At 33.1% G+C, this 12,273-nt stretch overlaps 1 protein-coding gene across 1 annotated transcript; it reads right to left on the bottom strand.

The window, feature by feature from the left end:
* Positions 1–4,391: 4,391 nt before the first annotated feature.
* LOC106637674 (uncharacterized) lies at positions 4,392–5,627 on the bottom strand. Its single transcript, XM_089594961.1, has 3 exons — positions 5,442–5,627; positions 4,966–5,375; positions 4,392–4,695 (listed from the first exon to the last, which is right to left on the bottom strand). The coding sequence occupies exons 1-3, from the start codon at positions 5,625–5,627 to the stop codon at positions 4,392–4,394; spliced, it is 900 nt and encodes a 299-aa protein (XP_089451087.1).
* Between the last annotated feature and the right edge of the window lie 6,646 nt (positions 5,628–12,273).

Genomic DNA, 12,273 nt, shown 5'->3' with positions numbered 1-12,273 from the left:
ATAATAACAATAATTATAAAGCTGATAATGATTATAATGATGATGATGTTGATAATGAATAATGGATATTTTTAATAAACTCGCTCAATAAATTTTAATTTTTTTCTAATTCTGAGCCTCGAGTTTACGTAGAGTTTAAACAAAAAAAAAAGAACTTATCTTATTACGTGGATATAAATTTGTATGACGTTTAGAATGCCAAATTAGTCATATAACAAATAATAAATCGTTGCGCATGCATAAAAAAATAAAATTTAATGAATTATTTCTTGTAGTTAATTGATTAAAACAAAATAATAAATTATAGTGCACAAAAAATCTTGAGTTCTTACTAAATAAAAGGGTAAACGATTAGTAATGCAGAGTTTGATATTCAAACGAGGACAGTCAAAACACGTGAACAATATGTAATGTGTGAATAAAACTACAAAAGAATTTCTTTAAAAGGATGTAAAATTAATTAATTTGAATCTGACTAGTAAACTGAATAATGACTGTCGAGAAAGAAATATTAATAGGTCATGGGACCCACGGTACAAATGAAGTTCTTTAAACATGAGATGAGTATAGACTTAATTTCTCAGGTAACAAGGGGGTCGCCAGACCCACAGGAAGAACGAAGCTCTGTAAACGTTAGTACTGCATTCATGTTGTTCACTAATACAAAAACTTGAAAAACGAATAAAAAAAGAAAAAAAATAGTTTACTACTCACGATGGTTGAACTTCGTGAGAACGTCGTGCATAAATACAGTACTTATAAAGTTCAACCATCGTAAGTAGTAAACTATTTTTTTATTTCTTTTTATTTGTTTTTTAAGTTTTTGTTTTAGTAAACAACATGAATGCAGTATTAACGTTTACAGAGCTTCGTTCTTCCTGTGGGTCTGGCGACCCCCTTGTTACCTGAGAAATTGTGTCTATACTTATCTTATGTTTAAAGAACTTCGTTCTTACCGTGGGTCCCATGACCCAATAATACCCCCTTGTTTGTTGATTTAATTTCCTTTATAATTTTTTCCTTTTTTTTTTTTTTTAATTTCTTGTTTTATTTCTTTTTTTTTGTATTTCCTCTACTTAGCTTCTTTTTTATTTTCATACTTAATCTTTTTTTTCCCTTTTTTAATTTTTTTTTTTTTCATTCCATTGTATTAATTTATGTCTTATGTAATTTTATTTTATGTTATATTTATATTTTATTTCATCAATTTGAAAAAAAATTTTTCTTTTCTTATTTTTTTGCAATTTTAAAGCCCATTAATACAATTTTTGTTTTATTTCTATACAATCACTCAATGACATTGTGCCGCTATTTAATCATCAAATTAAAAATAGGCGCCAATAAAAACCATTAAAATGATATGACACTCGAATTATATTTATATAATGATTTTACATAATTCATTTATGATTGATTTAATGAATAACTTTATTCATGCAATTATGTGATATTGTAACATAATTTGTTTGTCGAAGTCGAAATAAGCGCTTTTAAAAACCATTGATACGTTTTTCAACTTTATTTTACATGTTTATTATTATTTTTTTTTTTTTTTAAGATGTATTATTTAGAAAACAAATACATAATTCATCATAAATTAAATGTTTTATCAGTGAATGCATACAAAAATGGAATATTATAGTTACGAACCACACGAGGAGTACAAGAAACCGAATTTTCTTAGTCGACAGCGCTCGTAGCAGAGTAGGCAAGGTACTGGTCTCATGTGCGGGATGTCAGAAGTTTAAATCTCTTTATTGGAAAATGTTTTTTTTTTTTTTTTTTTTTTTTTCTTAAGAATTGTAAAAGAAAAAATTCAAAGTCAAATAAAAATTATTGTGGGAAAACAAAATTGCTTGGGAGTGTGAGGGGGAATGGTGGATAAAGGTGTGCAGAACAGTAACACGGCACGGTTTGCAGTATACATATATAGTGGGGAGAGGGGAAGTGTATGGAGAACAGTCGGTGAGGGGAACGGGGTAAGGGGGAAGACTTGAGAGGAAGAGACTCTGGGTAAACCACTTTCGTTTCAAAAAAAAATCTGTCGGTTTTGAAATTCCAGCCCCCCGAATAACGTGACATAAAGAACTTCGTTCTCAAAAACGAAAAGCATTTAAATTAAATCAAACTCAAACAAAAGGAAAACCTGACTGTTAAAGAAACAAAAGTCGCAGGTGGGTTTTGACGAGGCAAAAAGAAAATTGTGAAAGCGCCTTGAGATGAGTTACTTATCGACTTCGACGCGTCGTGGCATTCATGCTGCAAAAAGCTACTTACTAGTTCGTGGCCGAGCAAGGAGTAGACCAAGCTTGAGCAGAGCACTCGGCTGGTGGAAAAGCTGGTGGAAAAGTAGGCAGTGGGGAATACTGACACTTAAAGGGCTACACATTTATTAGCCGTTGCTTTGAGACACAAAGAAATTAATGTTAGTGTGTAAGTTTCCCTTAAAGCATATAAAAAAAAGAAGATAGCTCTCGCCTCGTCAGAATACTAGCACCTACTACTTCTAAGATGAACATACCGCCTACTTGGATGCAACGGCATTAAAATCGAAAGATAGAAAAGCCTAACTTCGATTAGAGTCTATGCTTACAGTTCTACAACTTGAGACTGTATAACACTCGTTTTCTAGAAGGATTACTTATTCTTTCACAAACAAACTAATTCTAACCTTTTTTTTTGTTTTTACTTGCGGTATCTAAGCCGAAATCTGAACATAAGTATAATGTCTTTATTTAGTAACATGATTATTAATAAACTTGAAATAAAATGAAATAAAAAAAAAAAAATAATAAATCAAATAAAATTAAACAATAAAATTAAATAAACAAAAGATCAAATTTGCAATAAAATAAAAGTCAATAAACCACTAATTGCTTTTCACTATTATATCGGATTGATTTGAGTCCTTTTAACACTGATTCTTGTAACACTGTTTGAGCTTGGGTTCAGTGAGAAACTTAATGACCTCTACAATGGATCTCTTAAATGTGGAGGTGGCAGTCTTAACGGATACAACTCTTACCAGCCATCGGAACCTGGATGCGTGTCAACGAATTATCTGGGAGGCCAGGTAGCTGGCGGAGTTGCTTCGTCCTTCAGTAAAACTACGTCACCCTTTTGTAAACTCGATTGAGGCTTTAACCATTTATTGAGTTGTAAATGATGATGTAGGACTTCTGTTCTCCACTGGGACCAGAAATAGTTGCATAGACCTGTGAGTAGCCTCCAGCGGTTGCTTAAGTTAACCATCTTCTTGGTTTTGTCGTACGGTTCAGGATGCGTTAATAGTGACGATCCCACTAAAAAGTGCGCTGGTGTCAACACCAAGTCTTCACTCACCTCATTGGTGATAGGGCAAAGAGGTCTAGAGCTTAGACAGGCTTTAATCTTTGCTGCGAGAGTTGACATTTCCTCGTAGGTGAGCTTAGCCTATCTCATGACTCTGTAAAAATGACATCTAAAGCAACGAACAGCTGACTCCCAGAGCCCTTTAAAGTGAGGGGCCCGCGAGGGAATAAATGACCATTCTACTCCCTGCATAGGAATAGTGTCAGCGATGGTTTTTGTGGACATTAATGTTTGATTGAACGGCCCTTTCAACTCAGTGGTGGTGCCTTTGAAGTTAGTCGGATTATCAGAATAAATCACGGCAGGCAGTCCTCGTCGAGCTGAAAATCGAGCAAAAGGAGCCAAAAAAACCTTGGTACTTAAATCTGACGCAATTTCAATATGTACGGCTGTAACGACCATACAAATAAATATAACTATATATCCTTTTGTGGTTTTTGCACCACGACCCTTTGAAAATAAAATAGATACAGGGCCAGCGTAGTTCAGACCTGTATGCGTAAAAGGACGAGTTGGATTTAACCTGATAGCTGGCAGCTAACCCATCAACTGAGTTGAACCCTTTGAATTGAATCTCTGACAAGTTACGCAGTGATGAAAGACACTTGAAGCCACTCTTTGTTCCCGTATAATCCAAGCATATCGACGTAGGTGCAAAAGCATGAGCTGCACTTGCCCGTGCATCGTAAGCTTGTGCGTTTCTTTCACTTAACGTTTTACAAATATGCAGCGACCGGGGAGGATTAATGGATGACGCTTGTTATATGACAGGTATGAGTACTCGAGTCTACAACCAATCCAAAGGCTTGTACTTGTTGCTCCTCAGTGGATTTGAGCAAAGAATTTAAAGGCCAATTGTGCTCTTCTAACATGAACCAGGGAGGTCCATGCCACCACAGGTCATGTTTCAACAGCTCCAACGGTGACAATCCCCTCGTAGTGCAGTCGGCTGAATTATCAGCGGATTGAACATGCCGCCACTTTACCGTAGGAACTGTAGACATGATCTCACTAGTCCGATTGGCGATGAAAGTTTGCCATCACGATAGATGACTTTCCAGCAATTCAAGCACCACGTTGGAGTCAGTCCAGCAGTTGATCGTGGTAGGTTGGTGGCCTATGCTCTTGACGACGTGTTTAATTAATCTAAATAATAAGGTTGCGCCACAAAGCTCCAGCCTGGGTAGCGTTTGCACTTTTGTCGGAGAGAGTTTCGATTTGGACAATATAAGAGACACTGAGGTACCTGGTTTTACCATGTAGACAGCCACAGCGTATGCCCTTTTGGAAACGTCAGAAAAACCGTGCAAGTACCAATCATTATGGTCTTTGAAGCCAATCCACCTTGGAATTTAAAGTATCGAGATATCATTTATATCATGTCGAAACTGCAACCAGCGTTGTGACAGCTCAGTTGGTAACGTTGAGTCCCAACCCAAGTCAAGAAGCCAGATGTCCTGGAATATAATTTTTGCAGTAATAATGACAGGGACAATCTAGCCGAGTGGGTCAAACAACCGAGCAATTTCTGAAAGGACTGATCTTTTCGTATAGTCAATTTCTGACTCTTTATTTAAAAACTTAAAAATAAATATATCATCAGCAGGGAGCCGCTTGATGCCTAGAGTTGATACTACCTCGTTTAATCTTAATTCAAACTCGTCAGAGCCCGACAGCCCTACACCTTCTAATAGCTCGGTGACGTTAGCTGCTAACTTTCCCAGTGACATTCCAGCTGTAGCTAGCAGGCCGATCAGCTGATTTCGGCGTTCCAAGGCAAGCTCGATGGTATCTCCTCCATAGAAAAAATCATTAACATAAAGCTGACTATTTTCTATCTCTGCAGCGAGTGGATATGAGGCCGAGCCGTCTGTTGCCAGCTGTTGCATAACACGAGACGCCAGGAAAGGAGCAGCTGTTGTACCGTAGGTTACGGTAAGGCACCTGTCATCCAGAATTGGTTGATCGTCACTGTAGCGCCATAAGATCCTCTGCCTGTCACAGTCTTCAAGGCATACAAGTATCTGTCTAAAAATATTTTTTATATCTGTGGTAAATACATATTTATTAAATCGCTCCCTAGTCAAGACCATCAGAATATCAGAATGCAGTTTGGGTCCTGGCAACAGCGAATCATTCAAAGAAATATCATAAGAGTCCCTTTGCGATGCATTAAAGACTACGCGCACCTTTCTAGGATTATCGGGTTTCGTGATAGCATGATGCGGCATAGAATATGCAAATCGATGTAGCTGATCAGGAGGTACAAGTTGCATATGACCTAAATCAACATATTCTCGCATAAAATTATCATGAGCTGCTGCAAGGTCCGAGTTGCGTTTTAGCCTTCTCTCAGAGCGCAGTAAAAAAGCAGCAGATATTTCACAAGTGTTTCTAAAATTTGCGTTATCTTTCATAGGTAAACGAACAACGAATCTGCCATCTTAATTTCGAAAGTGTGTTTGACGGAAGTGATCCTCGAAAAATTGCTCATCCTGATTAAAAAGAGACTTGCGGAGCACTCCCTCAACTTCTTAAAATTTCAATAAAGGATCCTCGACTGAATGTTTAGTATCAGTATGGAAAGTTTAAATAAAATTACTATTGGAACATTGAGTAACTGCAATAAGGCCCATCAACAACCAACCAAAAACTGAGTGTTGTGCTAACGGAGTGCTGGATGGATCATTAATTAATCCACTGAGTACGATCAAAGGATACACATCAGCCCCCAATATGCAATCTACTCGTGTTGGCTCAGAGAAGCGAGGATCAGCCAAATCAATATCTTTTTAATGGGGCCAATTAGTATTGGTAACTTTATTTTTCGGCAAAAATTGGCTAAGCTCCGATAAAACCAAAGCGAAAATTGCATGTTGAAAGTTTTCTAGTTTATTCGACCCAATAATGAAACTAGCCTCGCTACGAACCTTCGATCCTACTGCACCTCCTACTCCTGTGACCAATAAATCAACCCTCCTTGTAACAAGACTCAACTGTGATACGACGCGTTGAGATATAAACGATCTCTCTGAGGCTGAATTAATTAAGGCTCTTATGATCAGAGAATCACCATGATCGTTGAATATTTAAATCAAAGCTGTCGCTAATAAGATCGAAGAGCCTACCGAAGCACAGTGTTAATGTATTATCTCCTAAGGATGGGTTTGCGTATGACTACTGACACCTGAACCAACGTTAGCGTCTAGTATCAATTGTGGCTTAGTTGAATTATTTTGAGGAATTTAAGGTCGAGCACTATCATAGTGTAAACGTGTATTGTGCTTACCTTAATACGTAACACATGGAAGGGAATTTATCTGCAAAATGTGTATTTTTTAGGTAATTTACGCAGATCTTTTCACGCTTACATATATTCCAACATTGAGCTTGGCTCATCTTTTTAAATTTATAGCAACGGTTAAGTGAATGCTTACTGTTGCAAAGTGTGCAACTAGTTAGAGATATTGGGTCACAACTAGCTTAAGTAGTATTAACTGAAAGTATTTTCGTAATTACGCGTGAAATTTGGGTATATTTACGTTTTGAGCAATGGTCACTCGAAAATCCCGACGTTCGTGCTTGCTGTGGAAACTGTATGCGACCTTTAAGAAATCTAACTAGATTTTCATACGTGGAAAATCCCTCCTTAATTTCTTCTGCAATCTCGCAAGCTTCCTGAGTTGCTGCATCGAGCTAACGTGCAACGTAAAAAACTATAAAATAATTAGTTTGATCAGTGGGGCATTCAAGATCTTCAAGTGTGTGGACTGGAGCTTCAGCGTGATCAAGAATATCATTAAAGTCTTGTACGTTGCAAGTGCGAACTACCAGAAGATTTAAGAGGTTATCTAAAGCGTTGTTTAATCTTATCCTTTTATTATCATAACGTCGTACTAATTTATGCCACGCGACATCAAAATTATCCTCCCTTAATTCTGAACCTTGTAGCCGTTGTGCTGCAATACCTTGGACTGCACTCAATAAATCCTGCATTTTTGTGATACGGGGAATCAAAGGCTTATCTATTATAAGCCAAGTAAAACGCTGTTTCAAGCTCTCCCACTCGTCCTGTTTGCCCAAAAATGTTGGCAATGACAGAGGGGGAAGAAAAGCTTGGATATCTTGAATAATAGGTATAAGACGCAGATCATCGCAGGGAGGTGGGGTCAGGCCTTGTAAAGCTTAAATTTTTGTTATGATAAGCACGTTTGATTTAACATACTTAGCCTCAATTCTTGTATAAGCATCGTTTTTAAAGTAATCATATTCCTCTAAGTCTTCCTCAAATTCAAGCAACTCCTTATGAGGTTGGTTAAAAGATTTCCAATATTGTTCGAGTAACTCTAATCTCGTCTTAAAATGTAATCATGTTTGACTTTTGCATAAACCTTATCGGTGGAATTAAAATAAAAGTTTGTTACCATTTGCGATAGTTTAATTTGAGATTTCAGTAATTTATCCATATTAAAATATTTAAATTATATGGATGCGAAATGGATACAAATATTAATAAATTTAAAGAGAAAAAGAAAACCCAAGTATGAAATCAATTACTATACTAATGCGCAACAAAACTAACTAAACGGCTATCAACGTGCGCGTCATCCAGCGAGATCGTAAGCAAATGTGAGAAAAAAAAAAGAAAGAGTGATGGATGTTAGCTTCCCAGTAGATCTAAAATAACACGTCTCTTCCCCACCACTTAATGTATGTATAGCCAAAGACAATGACTTGTGTTATAAGTTCCGCGGGGCAAAAAAGGAGAAAAAGATCCCAGTCTACGCCTCGGGTCCTTGTTACGAATCACTGCACAAAGAAACTGATAGCTTCCTCGCTCGGCAATTATCGCTCTATCTCCCTCACTGCTGATTGGCACTCACTGTAAGTGATCTCACCAATGACATGTTGCCCTTTCAACGACCTCTTAGCTTTCTAACCACGCTCTGCTAACAATGAATATTTCTCATAAACTTGTTAAAAAAATTGTAATAATTTTTTAATTTCCACCCTCAAGTTAACGTAGAGTTTACACAAAAAAAAAAGACTCATATTATTACGTGGATATAAATTTGTATTATGTTTAGAATGCCAAGTTAGTCACATAACAAATAATAAATTTTTGCGCATGCATAAGTACAAAAATGTTTAATAAATAGTTTCTTGAATTTATTGAATTAGAAGAAAAAGATTAATTATAGTGCTTAAACGGACTTGAAAACTTACTAAATTAAACTACAAAATAACAGTAATGCAGAGTTATATATTTAAACGAGGAAAGTCAAAATACGTTAACAATATGTAATGTGCGAATAAAGCTATTGAAAAATTGCTTTGAAAAGATACAAAATTATAAACTTTAAATCAGACTATTAAAGTACATAGTGACTGTCGGGAAAACAAAAACGAAGAAAAGCAATTAAATTAAATAAAACTAACACAAAAAGATAAGCTGACTGTTGAAGAAACAGAAGTCACAGGTAGGTATTGACGAGGCAAAAAGAAAATGGCAAAAGGGCCTTGAGATGTGCTACTTGTCGACGTCAATGCGTCATGGCATTAGTGCTGCGAAGAGCTACGTACTAGTTCGTGGCCGAGCAAGGAGTAAACCAAGCTCGAGCAGAGCACTCGCCCGTAGGCTTAAACTGGTAAAAAAGTAGGCAGTGGAAGCAACTGACACTTAAAGTGCTACATATTTATTAGCCGTTGCTTTAAGACACAAAGGAATTAATGTGAGTGTGTAAGTTTCTCTCAAACCATATAAAAAAAAAGAAGATAACGGTTGCCTTGTCACAATACTTCCACCTGCTACTTCTAAAGTGAACGATAATTAAAATAATAATAATAATTATTATTATTATAAAAATAAAAATGATGATAATAATGATGACTATGATAATAACTTTAATAATGATGATGATAATACTGATAGAATATTATCATATCATATGGAGAATCATTATTTTTATTATTATCATTATTAATATTATCATTATCATAATCATGACCATCATGGTCATATAAATTATTATCGTTATCATTATAACCGATATAATAATGATCATTCATTGACATCATAATTATTATAAACATTATTATTATATTAATTATGATTATATCATCAATATTATACTTATTATCATCATCATTATTATTTTTATCATTATCATAATAATAATAATTACTTTACTCGTCATTTTTATAATCATTATCATAATTATTATTATCATTATCATTATTATTATTATTATTATTATTATTATTATTATTATTATTATCATCATCACCATCATCACTATCAATATAATTATCAATATTATCATACTTATTATTATCGTCATCATTGTTATTATTTCTATTCTCATCATTATTATAATCATTTTTATCATTGGCTACATTAGATTTATTATTATTAGTATCATCATCATCATTATTGTTATCATCAGTTTCATTACTATAATCTTTGTTATTATTATTTTTATTTCATTATCATTATTATCATAATCATTATGTTTACTATGTACATTATCATTATCATAATTACTTCTACCATCATCATTATCATCGTTATTGTCATCATCAACATTATCACCATTATCATTATCATTGTCAACTTGGTCATCATCATTATTATTAACATCATCATCATTATTATCATTTTCATTATTTTTATGATAATAATGTCTTTTATATTTATAATTATTTTTATCATCATAATCATTATCATAATCGTTATGATTTTTGTTATTATTACTATTATTATTATTATTATCATTATCATAATCATTATTATCATCATCATTATCATCTATATTATCATCGTAATTATAATAATAATAAGAATAATAATAATTATTAGTATTATAATAATTATCCTCATTATCATAATCATGACCATCATTATCATTATTATTATCCTTATCATCATTATTATCACTTCTTTTATAATCTGTATCAATGTTATAAACTGAATATGATAATGATTATATTAATTATAATTATTAATATTTTCACCTATTTTACTATAATCATTATTATTGTTTCAATTATTTTTATTATCATTATTCTTTTTATTATTACCAATGTTGCCATCGTAGTCAGCATTGTCATAATTATTATCATCATCATAATTATTATCACCATTATTATGATAAATCTCAAAGTCATTATGACTCAATTCTTTATCATAATTATTCAAATAATTATTATCATTAATCTCATAATTATTTTTATTTTTGTCCTTATCATTATTATGATTATTTTTATAATCATTTTTATAACTATCATTATAACAATTATTATATTATACATATTTTGATTGATATTATGATTGTCCTCATCATCGTTATTACTATCATTATCATTATCATTATATTCATTATTATTGTTATGAAAATCATCATTAATGTAATTATCATACTTACTATTACTATTGTTATTGACGTTAAAGTCATTATTATTATAATTATCATTGTAGTCACGTTTATGATTACTTTTTTAATTAGTATTACCATGATCGTTACTATTATCATCATCATTATTGTCATCATTATTATCATTATCGTTATCAGTATCGTCATTATAATTATTATTATTATAATCATCATTACTTTCATCATTATTACCATTTCATTAGCCGTATCAATGTTGTTGTTATTAATATTATAATAATTAATCTTATTATCATTATTATTATTTTTATCATCATGATCATAATAATTATTGTTTGTTTTTTTGTTATTATTATTATCATTATAAGTATCATAATTGTAATGTATTAGTATAAGATCTTATTGTACTGATTGCGAGTGACCAATTACGCTCAGTGCGTAACCAGTCGTCTAGTGAACTAGACGAGTGCGTAGCTGGAGAAAGTTAAAATAATTCACTTTAATACTCGTTACGCGTTGTATACGAACATACGTTTTCAACGTTTATTCATTATTTTCAATAAACTTAATATTTTAATTATATCATTGTTTAATGGCGTTTTTATTTATAAATGAAATATATTACAACTTGGCGACGAGGAATACGAACTTAAAGGTGATATAAATACGAAAAGTGTAAGCCACGCTATAGAAAGGTATAGACGCAAGATTCAGTGTAAATGTTGGGAGAAATTAAAACAAGTTGGATTCAGACATTGAATAAAACAGAACTTGTTAAGGAATTGGAGCAACGAGGTATCGAGTGCAGTGAAAGTAAAAAGATTGACATTTGGCGTAATAAATTACGACAAAAAGTAAAAGATAGTAGTGCTGAGGAAGAAGTAAAAAGAAGTGTAGGAGACAAAGATAATTTGGATAGTTTTAAATTAGCAAGTGACTCGGAAGAAGAGACAAACAGCACAATGTCAGGAGATTCTACGAAAATAGAATTTTGCTTGAATGAAGATAATTGGCAAACATTTATTGATCGCTCGGATTTTATGTTTATCGCTAAAGATATTGAAGATGATGCGAAGCAAGCTGCGTAAATGCTGATGCGATTGGATGAAAGTGCGTTTGAATTAATGCAACAAATAGCAGCACCTGATTCTCTTGAAGATAAAAAATACAATGAATTAGTTAAATTAATGTTAGAACATCTAAATCCGAAACCATCGGAGTTATGAGAACGCTGTAATTTAACCAAGCAAAACAGGAAGAAAATGAATCAGTTGCAGAATTTTGTGCAAGATTAAAGAACATGTCATTACGTTGCAATTAAAAAAATGTAAGAATCGTTAAGAGATAAATTTGTTTGCAGTTTAAAGGATGTGGATACAAAAAGAATTTTATTTAAGAAATCAACCTCAGAATTCGACGAAGTTAATAAGCAAGCAATTGCAAATGAATCAGCAAATAAAAGCGTTTCAGTTGTATATAATACGTTAGAACAAAAGAATAGAAGTAAGCAAGAAGTTTTCAAATTCCAAAG

The sequence above is a fragment of the Copidosoma floridanum genome, unplaced genomic scaffold, assembly GCF_036245765.1.
Source record: "Copidosoma floridanum isolate Cflo_tuat_1 unplaced genomic scaffold, Cflo_Japanese_pri ptg000022l, whole genome shotgun sequence".
NCBI classification, from domain to species: domain Eukaryota; kingdom Metazoa; phylum Arthropoda; class Insecta; order Hymenoptera; family Encyrtidae; genus Copidosoma; species Copidosoma floridanum.
The sequence above is the reverse complement of the archived record's forward strand: the minus strand, read 5'-3'. Positions and strand labels throughout refer to the sequence as shown.

Bases quoted from the DNA above. Each gene is read 5' to 3' on its own strand.
- LOC106637674 (XM_089594961.1), bottom strand. From the start codon at position 5,627: ATGCAACTTGTACCTCCTGATCAGCTACATCGATTTGCATATTCTATG. The intron at 5,376-5,441 runs GTCTTGACTAGG...ATTTTTAGACAG, and splicing joins TGCATTCTGATATTCTGATG to ATACTTGTATGCCTTGAAGA. The intron at 4,696-4,965 runs GCGGCTCCCTGC...TTAAATTCCAAG, and splicing joins GTATCAACTCTAGGCATCAA to GTGGATTGGCTTCAAAGACC.